The 17,535-nt window shown below is 57.4% G+C and overlaps 1 protein-coding gene across 3 annotated transcripts; it reads right to left on the bottom strand.

The window, feature by feature from the left end:
• Positions 1-601: 601 nt before the first annotated feature.
• Positions 602-17,254, bottom strand: TMEM38A (transmembrane protein 38A). Of its 3 annotated transcripts, none has more exons than XM_070058411.1 (7): positions 17,046-17,254; positions 9,197-9,353; positions 8,811-8,995; positions 5,831-5,918; positions 3,975-4,092; positions 1,842-2,060; positions 602-1,404 (listed from the first exon to the last, which is right to left on the bottom strand). In XM_070058411.1, the coding sequence occupies exons 1-6, from the start codon at positions 17,167-17,169 to the stop codon at positions 1,845-1,847; spliced, it is 888 nt and encodes a 295-aa protein (XP_069914512.1). In that variant the 5' UTR covers positions 17,170-17,254; the 3' UTR covers positions 602-1,404; positions 1,842-1,844. The 3 variants fall into 3 exon arrangements, with proteins under 3 accessions (XP_069914512.1, XP_051691648.1, NP_001093439.1); XM_051835688.2 differs by having other exon boundaries at positions 602-1,353; NM_001099969.1 differs by lacking the exon at positions 602-1,404 and having other exon boundaries at positions 1,845-2,060; positions 17,046-17,169.
• Positions 17,255-17,535: the final 281 nt, after the last annotated feature.

The raw sequence follows: 17,535 nt of genomic DNA, 5'->3' as shown, positions 1-17,535 counted from the left end.
CACTTCCAATCCAGCTCTCTGCTGTGGCCTGGGAAAGCGGTGGAAGATGGCCCAAGTGCTTGGGCCCCTGCACCTGCGTGGGAGACCTGGATGGAGCTCCTGGCTTCATCGATGTAGCTGCGGCCATCTGGGGAGTAAACCAGGGGATGGAAGACCTCTCTCTGCCTGTCTGTAACTCTGCCTCCGACATAAATAAATAAATCTTTTAAAAAATTTTTTTTGACAGGCAGAGTGGACAGTGAGAGACAGAAAGGTCTTCCTTTGCCATTGGTTCACCCTCCAATGGCCGCCTCGTGCTTGATCTGAAGCCAGGAGCCAAGTGCTTCCTCCTGGTCTCCCATGGGGTGCAGGACCCAAGCACTCAGGCCATCCTCCACTGCACTCCCAGGCCACAGCAGAGAGCTGGCCTGGAAGAGGGGCAACCAGGACAGAATCCAGCGCCCTGACCGGGACTAGAACCCGGTGTGCCGGCGCAGCAGGTGGAGGATTAGCCTAGTGAGCCGCAGCAGGTGGATTAGCCTATTGAGCTGCGGCGCCGGCCTAAATAAATAAATCTTAAAAAAAAAACAAACCTACAGATGAATGGGACGAGCCACGAGGGTTCATTCGTAACGGTTTTATTGGCTGAGCCCTCTACCCGAGCTCCAGTGGACGTGCAGGGGCTGACACTGGGGGACTCACAGTCTTGGGGCCCACCCAACTTCCAGGCGTTACCCCAAAAAGGCACTTTCCAATAGCCAGGCAACACCTGGGGCTCCCCCTCCCCCACCTGGTGTGGGTGCGGTGTCTCCCTTGAGAGGCTGGCCACGCCCACATCATGACCTGGGATGAGTTTTGGGGAGGCCGAGAAGGACCCTGAAGCTATTGCTCCCCCACCCCACCCCCGCCCCCAGCCCGGCCCAGCCCAGCCCAGCGGCAGCACAAGGCTGAACACAGCATAGGCATCTGTGTGTTTGTTGAATGACTGAATGAGCAAGACTCTGGTGCAAGGGAGGCCTGACGCTTCCAGGGCCTAACCGTGAGCGTTCAGCTGGATCTGGGACCCTCACCCCACCCCCACCCCACGCCAGCCGGTTGTATTTGTTTGGTTCAGGGGTGACCTGAAGCCAAGGAGCAGAATTGCGCACCCTCTCAGTTCTCAGCCCCCCCGCCCCAGGCAAGCGTGGTGGAGGCCTTCCTCGTGCCACGTCCCGTGGGAAGTGCCTGTGACCCACAAACACAGATGATCTAAAAGTATGCAGAGCCGTTGTCAACCGGGATCTCTCCCGGTCTTGCCTGCAGGGCTGTTCCTGAGCTCAGCGGGCTTTTTCCAAGTCCAGCCTCAAAGAGACGAGGGGCCGGGGGGTCTCCATTCTGCAGATGGGGACACACGGGGCTGAGGCTCAGGGAAGGCTGGCAGCTGGCCTAGGGAGACAGCACAGCCTGGGCATCAGTGGGTCGGGGAGGGGAGGGGGAGGTCTAACCACAGAGCGGCCTGGCTAAGGAGCGATTTGGAAACCACAGCACCTGGCCGGCTGCAGGTGCACAGGAAACACCCATGAAAGGAACAAGCCTCATTCCTTTTGTTGGAGGCAAAGGGGCGAGGAGGGAGGAACAGTTAGGGTTTCGGGCAGGGGCGGCTCCTGGGGGGTCTGTGTGCCCCTCCCAAAAGCCGAAAAGGAGGAAGAGGACCTGGGGGGGTGCGGCCCTCCTACCCTAACAAAATCCTCCAGCCCCGGGTCTCATGGCTCCTCCCCGCCATCCCTGGAGGGTGGGATGATGGCCCCGGTGGGCAGATGGGAGGGTCTGAGCCCGAGGGTCCCTGGGGTCGGGTCCTCTCCTCCGTGGCCCCCCACACCCACCCTCTAATCCGCCTTCTTGGTCTTCTTCTTCCTGGAGCCCTCGCTCAGCTCCTCCTTGGACTTGGTGGCCAGGGCCCCAGAGGGGGGCCCGCCGGGCCAGGCGCCGTGGTTGTCCTGGGGGTGGTCGCCCCCGGAGCCCGTCCCGAACAGCACAGGGCACACGTAGGCCTCCAGGACGTCAAACGGGGAGCTGTGGGAGTGCGTGGCTGTCAGGAACACCTGTAGGGAAACAGCAGGAGCCCGAGGGGGAGGGGCAGGGAGGAAAGAAGAACCAAGGGTGAGGTCACGGCGGGAGGTGGCCCAGGCCCACACTCTGCCCGCAGGTGCCTCCGGGAGCAGGAGCCACAGTCCTGGTTGTCTAGAGACCGGGAACCTGGTGCCCCAGCGTCGCTGGAACAGCTGGCCGCCCACCTCGCAGGAGCCTCCCAACACCCGGGCTCAGAGGAGCTCACTGTGCTGGCTGCTAGGGTCTGCAAGTCTGTGTCCCACCGCCCGAAATTCAGATAAGGAGGCGGGGCTGGGGCTGGGCACCGAGTCACCGTGGGTTAAGCCACAGCTGAAGGACGCCCGCCTCCCGTATCGGAGAGCTGGTTCGAGTCCCGGCTGCTCCACTTCTGATCCGGCTTCCTGGGAGGCAGCAGCTGATGGCCCAAGTGCTTGGGTCCCTGCCTCCCACCCGGGAGACCTAGGTGGGGCTCCTGGCTTTGGCCTGGGCCAGCTCTGGCTGTTGCAGGCATTGGGGAAATGCACCAGTGGATAGATTCTCTCTCTCTCCAAAACTCTCTGTCCCTCTGCCCTTGAAACAAATATTTTTTTGAGATCTCTCTCTCTCAAGATTTATTTATTCATTTGTTCATTTATTTAAAAGGCAGAGTGACAGAGAGAGATTTTTCCATCTGCTGGTTCATTCCCCAAATGGCTGCAACAGCCAGGGCTGGGCCAGGCCAAAGCCAGGAGCTCCATCCGGGTCTCCTACATAGGTGGCAGGGGCCCAAGCACTTGGGCCATCTTCCGTTGCTTTCCCAGGCCATAGCAGGGAGCCGGATCAGAAGTGGAGCAGCTGGGACTCGAACTGGCGCCCGCATGGAATGCTGGCATTGTAAGTGGGGCTGTACCCACTAGGCCACTGTGCTGGCCCCAATACAAAATAAAATGTTTAAAGCAAAATAAATAAAAAATAAAAGCAGCCCTGGAGAGCTAGCCAGTCCTTCCCACCCACCGTGTGAGGGTACAGAGAGAAGTTAGCCATCTGCAACCAGAGAGAGGCCCTCGGCAGAATCCCTCCGCGCTGGGACCTGGATCTCCACCCTCCAGCCTCCAGCTTCTCTTGTTGCTAAGCCGTGTGGCCCGTGGGCGTTCTTTGAAAGTAACTTAAATGGCGGTCAGCTCCCCCTCCGCTCTGTCACGACACAGGCAGGCTCCGGCTCATTCTCTGTTGCTGGCCCTATAATCCCCTCCCAAGGAAAGTGCATGGGCTTGGGTCTTCCAAGAAGGGGAGGTGGGGTGACCCTGACTCAAGGCCAGACCAGCGCCACCCCTCGTCCTGCTCAGCCGCTTGCTCTCCGGGGATGAGTTCCTGGCTTCCGGTCCCTCAGGCCTCTGTGCCCCGGGCACCAGGACTGCGCTGGTCTTTGCTCAAAAGCCCTGGAGAACATCACTCTTTAACAGACCCCGTGTTGTGGTGTAGCAAGTTAAACCAGCGCTTGCTACACCAGCACCCCAGACTAGCGCTTGTTCGAGTCCTGGCTGCTACATTTCTGATCCAGCTCCCTGCTAATGCGCCATGGAAAGCAGCAGTGATGGTACAAGTGCTTGGGCCCCTGCACCCGCGTGGGAGACCCGGATGGAGCCGCAGGCTCCTGGCTTTGACTTAGCCCAGCCATTTAGAGAAAGAACCAGCAGATGGAAGATCTCTCTCTCTCTCTCTCTCTGTCTCTGTCTCTTTCTACCTCTCTCTGCAACTCTGTTTTCAAATATATACAATAAAAAAAAAAATCTTAAAAAAATAAAATAAAGACTGTCTTCCAAGGAACCTCCAGGCAAGCTCCCCCCATAAACTGAGAGCATCCAGGTTGCGGGCTCCCAGCCTCGGAGGTGCGGGGCGGCCCCTGGGGAAGACAGGGAGAGGCTCACCTTGCAGGAAACCATGAACATGGTGAAGATGAAGATGAGGCTGGCCTTGGACACGGGCAGCCAGCGCGTCTGCTGGAGGGTGAAGAGGATGGCCCCGTACAGGCTGGCCTTGGTGGGGCTGCCGAGAGAGGGTACCAGAAGGCCTTTACAGCTCCCACCCAGACCCCGGCTCCCACCCCGGCTTCTCCCGCACATGAAGAGTGGGTGGGGTGAGGTCTCCCTGTGCGGCGAGGGGTTAACCTGGCCCAAAGAGAGGTCTAGCCTGGGCCCCAGTCCTGGAAGCTGCCCTGCTCACGGTGCCCTTGCCTGTCTGGGGTGATTTGTGTCACCTACGGTCGGGGCCTGGCAGCTTCCGTTGGACCTCTGGGGGAAGGGGCCCAGGCCAGGTACACAGAGGCAGTTAGGTGCCCGCAGGAGCTTCCGCTGGTGGCAGGACGCCCTGTGTGCGGTCACAGAGGCCTGCTGGGAGAACTAGGCTCCGTCCATGCGACTCCAGCTGCACGCTCTCCTGGACTCTGATTTTCACCTGCGTCCGTTTGCAGCCCCAAACCCTAACACGGAGGGCCGGCGCCCTGGCGCAGCGGCTTAAGCTGCCACCCACGTCAATGGCATCCCCCGTGAATGCTGGTTTGAGTCTGGGCTGCTCTGCTTCGGATCCAGCTCCCTGCCAAGGCCCCTGGGAAACCAAGGGGAGATGGCTCAAGTGCTTGCGCCCTGGCCACCACATGGGACATGGGGATGGAGCTCCAGGCCTCAGTCTGGCCCAGCCCTGGCCATTGTGGCCATTTGCGGAGTGAACCAGTGGCTGGAAAATCTCTTTCTTGCTCTGTGTGTGTGTAGAGGGGCCAGCACTGTGGTGCAGCAGGTTAAAGCCCCAGCCTGCAGCACAGGCATCCCATATGGGCGCCCATTCAAGTCCCGGCTGCTCCACTTCCGATCCAGCTCCCCGCTAATGCGCCTGGGAAAGCAGAGGAAGATGGCCCAAGTGCTTGGGCCCCTGCACCCAAGTGGGAGACCCGGAGGAAGCTCCTGGCTCCTGGCTACAGATCGGCTCAACTCATGGAACACCTCTCTCTCTCTCTCTCTGTCTACCTCCCTCTGTAACTCTGCCAAATAAGTAAAAATAAATCTTAAAAAAAAAAAAAAAAGTCTGAGAGAGGAAGTCTGTGCCCTCTGTGTAGCAAGCTACATAACGGCTCTGGGCCCCCACGTCCTCACTGCTGAAATGAGGGTGGGAAGAGGTGTTCTGTGGGATAAAATAAATGACGTAGCATCGTGTTTTCCAAAGTGTGGAGCGGGGGGTGATTTTCACTGGCGTTGGGGTATAATTCTGTTACATTCCCACAGCTGTGGCTTTACTTACTGGAGATGGGAAGAACGTTTAACTAGCTCAAACCTGTGAAGTCTTTTACAAATTGTTTAGGCTTAATGAAGCCATTGGGTCCTGTGTCAGATCCTGGCTGCTGACATCTGGCCCTGCCCATGACTCCCCACCCACGTTCCCCAGCTCACGCCTGACACCCCACCAAGGCGCTCTATCCTGACCCTGTGCACCTGCCAGTGTCACTGCCCTCTCCCACCTTGATAGCTGGCACAGGAGCCTCTGTCTGGAAGTGCTTTCTTTAGCTGGAAAACTCCTACTCACTCTTCAAAACCCAAATCAGATGCTACTTCCTCCTCACGGCTCTCTCTCCCCCTGCTCGTCCCCTAGGCAAGAGCTGTGGCTCCTGCTCTGGGCTTCCCCAGCCGTAGCCTCCGGAAGGTCCAGCTAGGGGCTAACGCATCTCCAAGTTATCGGCGTTACCCAACCCTGGGGCAGCCGCCTGTACCCAGTGGTGGCTGGGTGTGATACTCACAAGGACATGTGCAGGATCTCGTTGGTCTCCGGCTTCCAGACGCCTCGGAGCAGCTGCTCAACGTTGGACAGGAGGGCGACGCCAGAGCCTGGGGGACAGGGCACTTCTGAGGGAGCCTGCCACCCACCATGGCCCCCTCTGGACCCCCAAGGCAGCAGCTTGCGTCCTCTCTAGTGTGACACTGAGCCTGGGGGTGGGTGACTGCACTGGAGGCTTGGGGAGGGCAGAGCCTGGAGGTGAGACTTGAGGCTGGCGTTGTAGCTCAGCGGGTAAAGCTGCCGCCTGGGACGGTGGCATCCCATATGGGCACCGGTTCAAGTCCCAGCTGCTCCACTTCCAACCCAGCTCCCTGCTAATGCCCCTGGGAAAGCAGCCAAAGATGGCCCCAGTGCTTGGGCCCCTGCCACCCATGTGGGAGACCCGGATGGAGCTCCTGGCTCCTGGCTTCAAGCTGGTCCAGCCCCTGCCGTTGTGGGCATTTGGGGAGTGAACCCGTGGATGGAGGATCTCTCTCTCTCTCTCCCTTTCAAATAAATAAACTAGAAGGGAGGAAGGAAGATAGTAAATTTTAAACCTGGGGCCATCTGCCCTGATGCCCCTAATCTAGGACCCTGATGTGTCTTTTTTTTAAATTTTTTTTTAAGATTTATTTATTTATTTGAAAGTCAGAGTTACACACAGAGAGAAGGAAAGGCAGAGAGAGGGAGAGAGAGGTCTTCCATCCGCTGGTTCACTCCTCAATTGGCCACCACAGCTGGAGCTGAGCCAATCCGAAGCCTGGAGCCAGGAGCTTCCACTGGGTCTCCCACACGGATGCAGGGGACCCAAGCACTTGGGCCATCTTCCACTGCTTTCCCAGGCCATAGCAGAGAGCTGGATTGGAAGTGGAGCAGCCGGGACTTGAACCGGCGCCCATATGGGATGCTGGCACTGCAGGTGGGGGCTTTACCCTCTATGCCACAGTGCCGGCCCCCTGACGTGTTGTGCCCACCCACCCCTGGGGAATTCCCTCTGTACCAAGAGGACAAGGACCGTCACATGGAACAATCTCCCTATCCACGCCGACTGGCTTCAGAGGCTCAGATACCCACTCCAGAAACCATGGTGCCAACCGGGGGTACCTGGCACGGGCCAGCGGACCGGGGCTTCTCATCTGGGGCCACGTCCAGAGACGCGTTTGTCAGCATGGGAGTGGGTTCAGGCCCACCCTGGGGAGTGGCTTACGACACACGACAGCTCCCATGCAGAGAACGGTCCAGCCCCAAGTGAAAACACGGCTCAGCGGAGGATCACTCTAGCCCTGATGCTATCGTTGGGCAGGAAGCAGTGGGGAGGGCACAGGGGACTTCAGCCCCTGCCTGGGCCTTCCCCCTCTTCCTCCGCCCGCTTTGCCGACTGGCAGTGCTGAATCAGCTCTTTCTCACTAAACTTCCACCTGCTTTCGCGGTATGTATTTCGGTGCTCTATTTTTGGGTCCGTATATGTTTATAATGGTTGATGTCTGCTACAGCGACACTCTTATTATTATAAAACATCCCTCTCTATTTTGAGTAACAGTTTTCTGTTTTGTTTTCAAAGATCTGTTTATCTGGGGGCTGGAGTTGCAGGTTAAGCTGCCGCCTGCAGCACTGGTAGCCCCTGTGTGTGCTGGTTTGAGTCCTGGCGGCTCCACTTCTGATCCAGCTCCCTGCTAATGCATCTGGGAAAGCAGCAGAGGCTGGCCTGAGTGCCTGGGTCCCTGCTGTGCACACGGGAGACCTAGATGCAGTTCTCAGCCCCTGGCTTTGGGCTGGCCTAGCCCTGGCTCTTGCTGCCATTTGGTGAGTGAACCATTAGATGGGAGATCTCTCCCACTCCATGACTCTCTTTTTCACTCCGTAACTCAAATAAACACGTCTTTTTTACTTTTTAGGAAAAAATAATTAACTAATTAACTCTCCAAATGGTTGTAACGTGGTTGGCAGGAGCCTCAAGCATTTAGGCCATCTTCTGCTGCTTTCCCAGGTGTGTTAGCAGGGAGCTGGATGGGAAGTGGAGCAGCTGGGACTCGAACCGGTGTCCCATTATAGGATGCCAAGATCAGAAACTGCACCACAACACTGGCCCCAGTTTTCTGTTTTCAAGTCAGTCTTTGTCTGCTTCTTAGCACAGACAGAGGAGGAAAAATGGAAGATTTCAAAATGGTTAAGAACCTGGTGCTGGGTGCAGAGAACCTGGAGCTGATACAAGCGTGGCTAGCATGACCGTGCGCGCCTAGCATGACCGTGGGCAGGTCGCTTCATTTCCCTGGCCAGCAAGGAGACGCTGCTCTGTGCTAAAGGGGAGTCCTAGCAGTCACATGCAAGACAACACATAAAGGCCTCAACTCAAACCTGCCCTGAGGGCTGGCACTGTGGTACAGCGGCTGAAACCGATGCCTACAACACCAGCATCCCATAGGAGCATCGGTTCGAGTCCCAGCTTCTCAGCTTCCCATCCAGCTCCCTGCTAATGCACCTGGGAAAGCAGCAGAAGATGGCCCAAGTCCTTGGGCCCCTGCAATGCCCATGGGAGGCCAGAAAGAAGCTCCTGGCTCTTGGCTTTGGCCCAGCCCAGCCCTGGTGGTTGCAGCCATTTTGGGAGTGAACCAGCGGATGGAACATTCTTGCTCTGTGACTCTCTTTCTCTCTCTCTGTATCTGCCTTTCAAGTGAATAAATAAAAGGGGGGGGGGAGGAGAGGAGGACGAGGGGGAAGAGGGGAGGAAGAGGAGCAGTGCAGCAGGAACTTGAACCTGCACCCTCGTGGGATGCTGGTGACACGGAGGGGAGGTGGCTTCACCTGCTGTGCCACAGTGGGCACTAGTGGCCCCCTTCATGGAGAGCCTGGGACACACTCCAGTGTTCACACCCTTGAGCCCCGAACCACGGCTGTGGCTGAGCCCTGGCAGAGGAAGTGCTCAGCAAGGTGGCTCTTCTCTGTCGGCGTCACCCCCTCGTTACCTTTGACCCAGCCGGTGGCGATCATGATGAACCACCCGTGGTGGTAGTGGTGGTGGGCGTGGTGGATGCCCACGGCAATCTTGCGCACTCTCACCACCTCCTTCATGGCCACGAAGATGAGCTTCACCGGCAGGAAGCAGACGCACTTGTAGAAGAGGTCCAGGGGGCAGAAGAAAATCAAGTACCTGAGGGCAGGGAGCTCTCTGAGGTGCGAGGGCCAGGGCTGACCACGGGGGGAGGGTGAAGTTGTGTCCAGAACCCCCTCTGGTGTGCACCAGCCTCAGGATCGAGCTGGGCATGGAGGGTGGTGTGTCCCTCCTGCCTCCCGCCTCCCTGGTGCCCAGGGTCCCCCGACCAGCTTTTGCCCCGCTCTGGGCTTAGCTCACCAGACAGCAGAGGCCAGCAGGATGCTGGAGTTGTTGCTAAAGTAGTCGATGAGGGGCTCGCCGAGGAGCAGGTCCGCCAGGATGTAGCTCCCGAAACAGTGCAGCATGGCGCACAGCCAGGAGGCCACCGGGTGGCGCCGCGACAGCTCAACCGCTCCTGGGCGGGGACAGGGAGCGGCGGCCACTGTCACCAGGGTGCCAAGGGCACACCTTGCCCCGCACCTCCTCCAAGCCTTGGGGTGGCAGTGTCCTTCCTCATCCAGGTGCCCCATCCAAACTCCTGCCCCACGCTGTACGGTTTGCAGATTTCAGACGGGAGAGCCGAGATGCGCGGAAGGTGTGCCCGCGGCTGTGGTGGCACAGGGCAAACCTGGGACTGAGCCTGGGCTCTTTCTGAAACCCAGCCTTTCCTCCCCTCATGGAAGGAGGCAGTGGTCTCGGCAGGGTTCTGACGCACTGACAGCATCCGGGAACTTTTGCATTTTACACTGTAGCAGCTGCAAATGGATTCAGTGTCGCCTCAGCTCAGTGCCTCTCAGAAAGTTTGACAGAGACTGGGAGGGCACAGCGGGGCTGCAGGAAGTTGGTACCCAGTACTTTTATTTAATATTTATTTATTTGAAAGGCAGAGCACCAGAGAGAGTGAGAAACACACACAGAGAGGTTTTGCATCCACTGGTTCACTCCCCAAATCCTCAGGTAGCTAGATCCCTGCCACTGGTGTGGGAGACCCGGATGTGGGAGGTCCAGGCTCCAGGCTTTGACCCCAGCCTGGCCCGGGCTATTGTGGACATTTAGGGAGTAAACCGGAAGATTGGAGCTCTCTTTGTCTGCCTCTCAAATTAGAGAGACAGACTGACAGACAGAAGGGGGTGGCAAGGAGGAAGGAAAGGAAAGAGAAAAGATGGGCTATCCTGGGGCTGGCACTCTGGTGTAGAAGGTTAGCGCTGGCATCTCATAAGGCTGCTGGTTCGAGCCCTGCTGCTCCACTTCCAATCCAGCTCCCTGCTAATGCCCCTGGGAAAGCAGCAGAAGATGGCCCAAGTCCTTGGGCCCCTGCACCCCCATGGGAGACCAGGAAGAAGCTCCTGGCTCCTGGCTTTGGATCAGTGCAGCTCTGGCCATTGTGGCCAGCTGGGGAGTGAACCAGCTGATGGACAACTTCGCTTGCTCTCTCTTTCTCTTTGTCTCTCCACTGCCTCTCTGTAACTCTGCCTTTCAAATAATCAAATAAATAAGTAAATTAAAAAAAAAAAAAAAGGAAAGAAGGAGGGAGGCATGAGAAGAGAAAGAAGGAGGAGGAGGGATGAGAATCTGTTCATTTGTTTGTTGTTTTTTTTCTTCTGGTGGAGGGAGAGGTGGGGGGGTCACTTTCTTTCCAGAGATGAGAGTCCACAGTCAAACCTGCGTGGCTGGCATCCCCCGGGCCACGTACCGTGTGTGAAGCCACTTGCACAGCTGCCTATTGCTATTGCTATGGACTGAATGTCTGTGTCCACCCAAGACATAAATACGGAAACTGCACTCCCCCCCACACACACTCCGGGGCTTCCGGCAGGGGCCTCGGATTAGATGAGGTTATGAGTGGGATTAAGACCCTTATAGAAGGGACCCCCGTGGGGCTCACTTGCCCGCACCCCATTTCCTCCCAACATTAGGGGTCATGAGAAGTCAGAGGAAGGCCCCCACTGGAACCGACCATGCTGGCACCCAGATCTGTTGTCTCTGAGCCCCAAATCAAGGGGCCTTTGTTAGACAAGGGGTCTTCAAAAACTTCATGGAAAACATATAGCATGAACAAACTATGCACAAAATTTTTTTTTTTTTTTTTTTTGCACTGGGGTGGGTGTTCAAGTCCCAGCTCCTCCACAACCCCTTCATGTGGGTGGCAGGGGCCCAAGCACTTGGGCCATCTGCTCCTGTCCAGCAGGGCGTTGGATCGGAAGTGGAGCAGCCGGGACTCGAACCAGCACCCATGTGGGGATGGATGGTGACTCTGCAGGCAGTGGCTTTACCCACAGTGCCACAGCGCCAGCCCCACCAGGCTCCTCTTTGCTCACCACTCCATTAGCTAACCACGCCTCTCTGCCTCTTTCCACCATGCAGGGGATCCTAATCCCTCTTGGAGCTACAATGAAAGCCCCCAGCTCCAGTCTCTCCCTGCAGCTACCACCCCAACCCCCACCCTGCGCCTTCCTCTCTCCTTCCAATGTTGTCCAAGTCTCCATGGGAACCCAGGGAACCCAGGTCCTCCCGCAGGAAGCACCACCATTCTGGTCTCCAGCACTGGGTGTCTGATTTCAAACGCTGCTACCTTCAGCTGGGAGTGAGTCCGTGGAGCAGCTGGCGGGTCCTGCAGGGGGCCAGGCGCTCACGTCTTGCAGAAATGGATCCCTCTGCCTCTAAAAATAACTCCCAGGGGCCGAATTCTTTCCAGGGTTTTGCTCCATGTCCTCTGGGATCGTTCCAGGGCCCCAGAGTGGCAGTGGGGTGGGATGGGGAGGGGGGAGGGGGGAAGGACTGCAGCAGGTGGGAGCTGTGCCCTGATAGGCAGGCGCCCATGTCTGCGGCATGGGTGTGCCCTGGTAGGAAAGTCGCACACCCATGTTCCAGCTCTGCTGCTTCCTTACGTGTGCCCTCGGACAAATGACTGCCAACCCTGCCCCAGCCTCAGTTTCCCATGCAGTCCAAAGTCCAGGGTGGGGGCCTGCACTGGGGCATAGTAGGCTAAGCCTCCACCTGCAGTGCTGGCATCCCATGGGCATCAGTTCTTTGTCCTGGCTGCTCCACTTCCGATCCAGCTCTCTGCTGTGGCCTGGGAAAGCAGTGGAAAATGGCCCAACTGCTTGGGTCTCTGCACCCCACGGGAGATGGGGAAGAAATTCCTGTCTCCTGGCTTTGGATCGGCACAGCTCCGGCTGTTGCAGCCATCTGGGGAGTGAACCAACAGAAGCAAGACCTTTCTCTCTCTCTCTCTCTCTCTCTCTCTCTCTCTCACTGTCTGTAACTCTACCTGTCAAATAAATAAAAAATAAAAAAAAATAAAATGGAACGAAAAACCAGAACGACACTGGCATCCCTATCCCATATGGGCTCCACTGTACGTCCTGGCCACGCCACTTCTGATCCAGCTCCCTGCTGATGCACCTGGGAAAGCAGTAGAAGATGGCCCAAGAGCTTGGGTCCCTGCACCCTCGTGGGAGACCCAGATGAAGCTGACTTTGGCCTGGCCCAGTCCTGGTAATTGTGGCCATTTGGGAAGAGAACCAGCAGATGGAAGATTCCTCTCTCTCTCTTTTCTACTTTCTATAACTCTGACTTTCAAATACACAAATAAACATAAAAATTTTTTTTAGACATAGAACTTTCAAAAAAAAAAAAAAAAAACCTGCATCCTCGGGTTCTACACCTGTAGATTCAACCAACTGTGGATCAAACACATTGGAAAAAATGTGTTATACATAATATGTACAGACTTCTTTCTTTAAAAAAAACAAACATTTATTTGAAAGGCAGAGTGACAGAAAGAGGGAGAGTTGCCATCTGCTGGTTCACTCCCCAAATGGCCCCAACAGCCAGGGCCAGGAGCCAGGAATTCCACCTGCGTCTCCTGCACGGGTGGCAGGGGCACGAGGACTTGAAGCGTCGTCCACTGCTTTCCTAGGCACATAAGGAGGAAGCTGGATGGGAGGCGCATAGCCAGAACTCCAACCAGTGCTCCAATCTGAGAGCGGGCCTCACAGGCCGAGGCTCTACCTGCTGTGCCGCCAAGCCTGCCGCCTCCTCTCTGTCCATGCATGGAGCAAGGGGTCCAGCGCTAAGCCAGGCTCCTGCCTCCCTGCACTTTTTTTTTTTTTTTTTTGACAGGCAGAGTGGACAGTGAGAGAGAGAGAGACAGAGAGAAAGGTCTTCCTTTGCCGTTGGTTCACCCTCCAATGGCCGCCGCACCGCACTAATCCGAAGGCAGGAGCCAGGTGCTTCTCCTGGTCTCCTATGCGGTGCAGGGCCCAAGCACTTGGGCCATCCTCCACTGCACTCCTGGGCCACAGCAGAGAGCTGGCCTGGAAGAGGGGCAACGGGGACAGAATCCGGCGCCCCGACCGGGACTAGAACCCGGTGTGCCGGCGCCGCAAGGCGGAGGATTAGCCTAGTGAGCCGCGGCGCCGGCCTGCCTCCCTGCACTTAAGGAGCTCCAGGTCTTCTCGAAGCAGCCCCGCCCCTTCTCGCTCATCATTCCAGGACGCCAGCCCGCCTGGGGAACACCTGGGCATCTTGTCCACACACCTGACTCGGCATGCCTGGGTGCGGCCTGGGAGTCTGCATTTCCAATCAGGGCCCAGGGTAACAGAGAGGCTGCTCCCCTGAGGACCACACGCCGAGCTCTGCCCTGGAGGGAGCCTGGCTCCAGACAATCCCAGCGACCTCTGACCTCCATGCCTCTCTCACATCTCACATCCTACCATGACAATGCGCTCCACAGATCTCCGCAATAACCCAGGGTTTTGTTTTTATTCTAAACAATGATCCCATTTCATAGCTGAGCAAACTGAGGTTCAAGGAAGTGAAGTGGCCAGCTTGCTACTGCAGGAAGAACTGACTCCCAGTGGCAGGCACTGTGGCGCAGCGGGTAAAACCTGTGGATTTTTCATCCCATATCAGAGTACCAGGCTACTCTGTTTCCTCTTCTACTTTTTTTTTTTTTTTTTAAAGATTTATTTATCTATTTGAAGGGCAGAGCTACAGAGAGAGAGAGAGAGAGAGAGAGAGAGAGAGAGAGGTCTTCCATCCGCTGGGTCACTTCCCAAGTGGCCGCAATGGCCAGAGCTGGGCTGATCCAGAGCCAGGAGCTCCATCCGGGGCTCCCACGCAGATGCAGGGGCCCCCAGCATGTGGGCCAGCTTCTACTGCGTTCCCAGATCACAGCAGAGAGCTGGATGGGAAGTGGAGCAGCCATATGGGATGCCCGCACTGCAGGCGGCAGCTTTACCTGCTACGCCCCAGCGCCGGCCCCTCTGCTTCTGATCCAGTTCTCCACTAATTCACCTGGGAAGGCAGTGGATGACGTCTCCAATACTTGGGTTCCTGCCACCCACATGGGAGACCCGGATGGAGCCCCAGGCTTCTGGTTTTGGCCTGGGCTGGCCCAGCCATGGCGGTGGCGGCGGCAGGGGGGTGGGGGGGTGGGTGAACCAGAGGATGGAAGATGTCTATCACGCTGCCTTTCAAATAAATAAATCTTAAAAACAGCCGATTCCCAAATCAGACTCGGCAGCTAACCTCGGAGCCAGCTCCGACTTTCTACAGGGGCCAGAGCCCAGAAGGGCCCCACACTTAGTTCCATGTTCTTGTTCTGCTATAGCGGCTGCAATTTTTTGAACAAGGAGCCTCAAACTGACTTTCTGTATGGGGCTGTGCCAATTCGACAGCTGATCTACCATACAGGTTCTGGAAAAAAAAACAAAATTATTACGTACTGATGCTTAGCCTGCACACCAAACAGGCAGCTCAACCTGGTACCTCCTCGTTCTAGGAGAAGCAAGTCCCTCTTGGGGAAATCTGTTTTTTTTCGGAATCAATCAGACCTGGGTTTGAGTCCTCAAGCCAGCTGCCTCCCAGGCAAGGGACCAGAGGCCCACAGGCCACCTCACCGAGCTTCCCCACGCTTCCCCACGGTGTTCCTTATTTACTCAGGTCAGGAAAGCAGCAGGTGGCCCTGGGCAGGTTCTAAAGGCAGTCCCTGGGGGAGGGGAGTGTGGCAACTGTGCCTCCAGACACGGATTCACTGGCTCTGGCTCTGGGGGTGGAAGGGGGCTCTAAGGTGCAGCCAGCGTGGAGAGCCACTTCCGGCTCTGTCACTTCCTGTTCTGAGCTCAACCCTTTCTGTAGGCCCCTTACTCAGCCCACAGAGACCACCCCTCTCTCCCCTCCCACCCCCGTTCCCCAGAAGGGGTCCCACCCTCCCAGGTTGTAGATTTTTCCAGGCTGTGCTGGATTCTGCCTTCAGTCATTGGCCTGAATCACCAGGAATTCTCCCCAGAGGGGAAAACAGCACAAAAGCTTATTTTGGGGGCCAGTGCTGTGGCACAGTGGGTTAAAGCCCCAGGCCACAGCGCTGGCATCGCATATGGGCGCCGGTTCGAGTCTGGGCTGCTCCACTTCCAATTCAGCTTACTGCTAGTGCACCTGGGAAAAGCAGCAGAAGATGGCCCAAGTCCTTGGGCCCCTGCACCCACATGGGAGACCCAGAGGAAGCTCCTGGCTTTGGATCGGCGCAGCTCTGGCCATTGTGGCCATCTGGGGAGTGAACCAGCGGATGGACGACCCATCTGTCTTTCTGTCTCTCTCTCTCTGTAACTCTTTCAAATAAGTCAAATACATTCTTTAATTAAAAGAATTGCAGAAGCCAAAAATAGTTTTTTTTTTTTTAAAGCAGGTTATTTTGCTTTGCAAAGTAACTGGGCTCCAGAATAGCTTTTAAAGAAACAGGATCTGCCATGTAGTTGGGCAAAAAATAGAACAGACGCCTGACAAGGAGGGTTAATCCTGTTTGCATAAGGTTGTGCACTACAGAAGATCTGTAACTACGAGGGTAGAAGAGAGACCTGGAAGGGAGGCCACCGCCACGTGAACTGTAATTCTTTCTCCTTTGCTCTTGTCAGCTTTACTAAACACCTGCACCTATTTTTTATCAATCGAAAAGGGAATAAAGGCATTTCTATCCTGAGAGAGACGGGGCGATTGTCACCTGCCCAGGGAGTCACAGTCACAGAGCTTGGGGTGAGTGATATATATATATATATATATATATATATATATATATATATATATACACACACATTTTTTTCTCCTAAAGCTAAGTTTCTTGCTGTGCACTAAAATAATTAAAATACTAGGAAGGTGAACAAGAAACATTAGCTCATGGGGAAGCTTGCATAAAAATAGAACACACTCGGAGGAGGCCATTCATTCTCATTTTGTAAAAATTCTCTCTTTTAATCTAGAAGTGGCCGCTACCATCCTTCTACTCCCCCCAGAAGGGTCTGGAGCGGAGGGAGGAGGCTGACCTCAAATCACCCACGGGGGGGCGGGGCGGTTCTGCTCCATAAGTGGAAAGCAGCTGAAGCCAAGGCTGGAAGAATCCCCACCCCGGGCTCAGAGACCCAGCGTGGCCCTAGCAGAGGCGACAGGAGGAGGCTGCAGCAGGGGAGGGGACACGGGTGTCATTTTCGCTGAACCTGATCGCGGGTCCCCCAGCACCGCCGGCCCTTATATAGACACCGGGCCAGCCAAGGGCACGCAGGGAGGTCAAGGCTGCAGGCGACCAGGGCCTCTGGCCCAGGCCAGCGGCGCTGACCCGGGACATGCAGCACCCACGCTACAATCCGTCTCTGGCCCCTTGCCCAAGTCCACGCACCTGCCTGCCCTCAAGGGGGCAGACCCCCTGCTCTAAAGACCACGCTCCCCCCACACCTGTTCCCCCTCCTCCAAACACCGCGGCTTCCCCGCCCCACCCCCACCGTCCTGGGGGCTTCCTGGGAGAACCCACGACCCCAGCACCTGCCTCCTGCTCCCCCTTATCCAATCTTTGGGTCTTTCCCGCCACCACCCCCGCCTCCATCTTCTAGGGCTTCCCTGTCGGCGCCCCCAGCCCCAAGATGCCAGCCCACAGCCCGGTGCGCCTCTCCCCTTGGCGAACAGCACGACCCCAGGGCCTGCCTCCTACTCTCCTGATCCAGTCCCTGGGTCTGTCTCCCCCGCCCCCTCCCACCGCCTACTCCCCTCCTTCCCCGTCCAGGGTTCTCCCCCTCCCCGCCCCTTGCCCCCTCGCCAGCCCCCGTCCCCAACTCACCGGGCTCATACTTGAGGTAGAGGATGGAGACGATGAAGTAGCTGAGGTCGAAGACGGGGAACAGGGGCACCCGCGAGAAACTGAGCGCAAGCTCCCCCAGGCTCAGCGCCGACAGCAGCTCCATGGCCCCCGGGCCCCCGACCCGGTGCGTCCCGCCGCCCGCGGCCTGGAGACTGCGGCCCCGCCCCCGCCCGCCAGTCCCCGCCCCGGGCCCGCCCCGCTCCCGCCTCTGGGCCCTCCCAGCCCCGCCCCCGCCAGGCTCCGCCCAGCCCCCCTCTGGGCCCGCCCCTCCAGCCCCACCCCCTGCCCGGCCCCGCCCCTCCCTCCAGCCCCACCCCCTGCCCGGCCCCGCCCCTCCCTCCAGCCCCACCCCCTGCCCGGCCCTGCCCCTCCCTCCAGGTCCCACCCCCTGCCCGGCCCCGCGGCTGAGGCTTCGCAAGCGCTGTCGCCCCGAGCTTCTGAGCCGGACGGCCGGCTGTCCCGGCCCGGG

The sequence above is a fragment of the Oryctolagus cuniculus genome, chromosome 16 (assembly GCF_964237555.1).
Source record: "Oryctolagus cuniculus chromosome 16, mOryCun1.1, whole genome shotgun sequence".
NCBI classification, from domain to species: Eukaryota; Metazoa; Chordata; class Mammalia; order Lagomorpha; family Leporidae; genus Oryctolagus; species Oryctolagus cuniculus.
The sequence above is the reverse complement of the archived record's forward strand: the minus strand, read 5'-3'. Positions and strand labels throughout refer to the sequence as shown.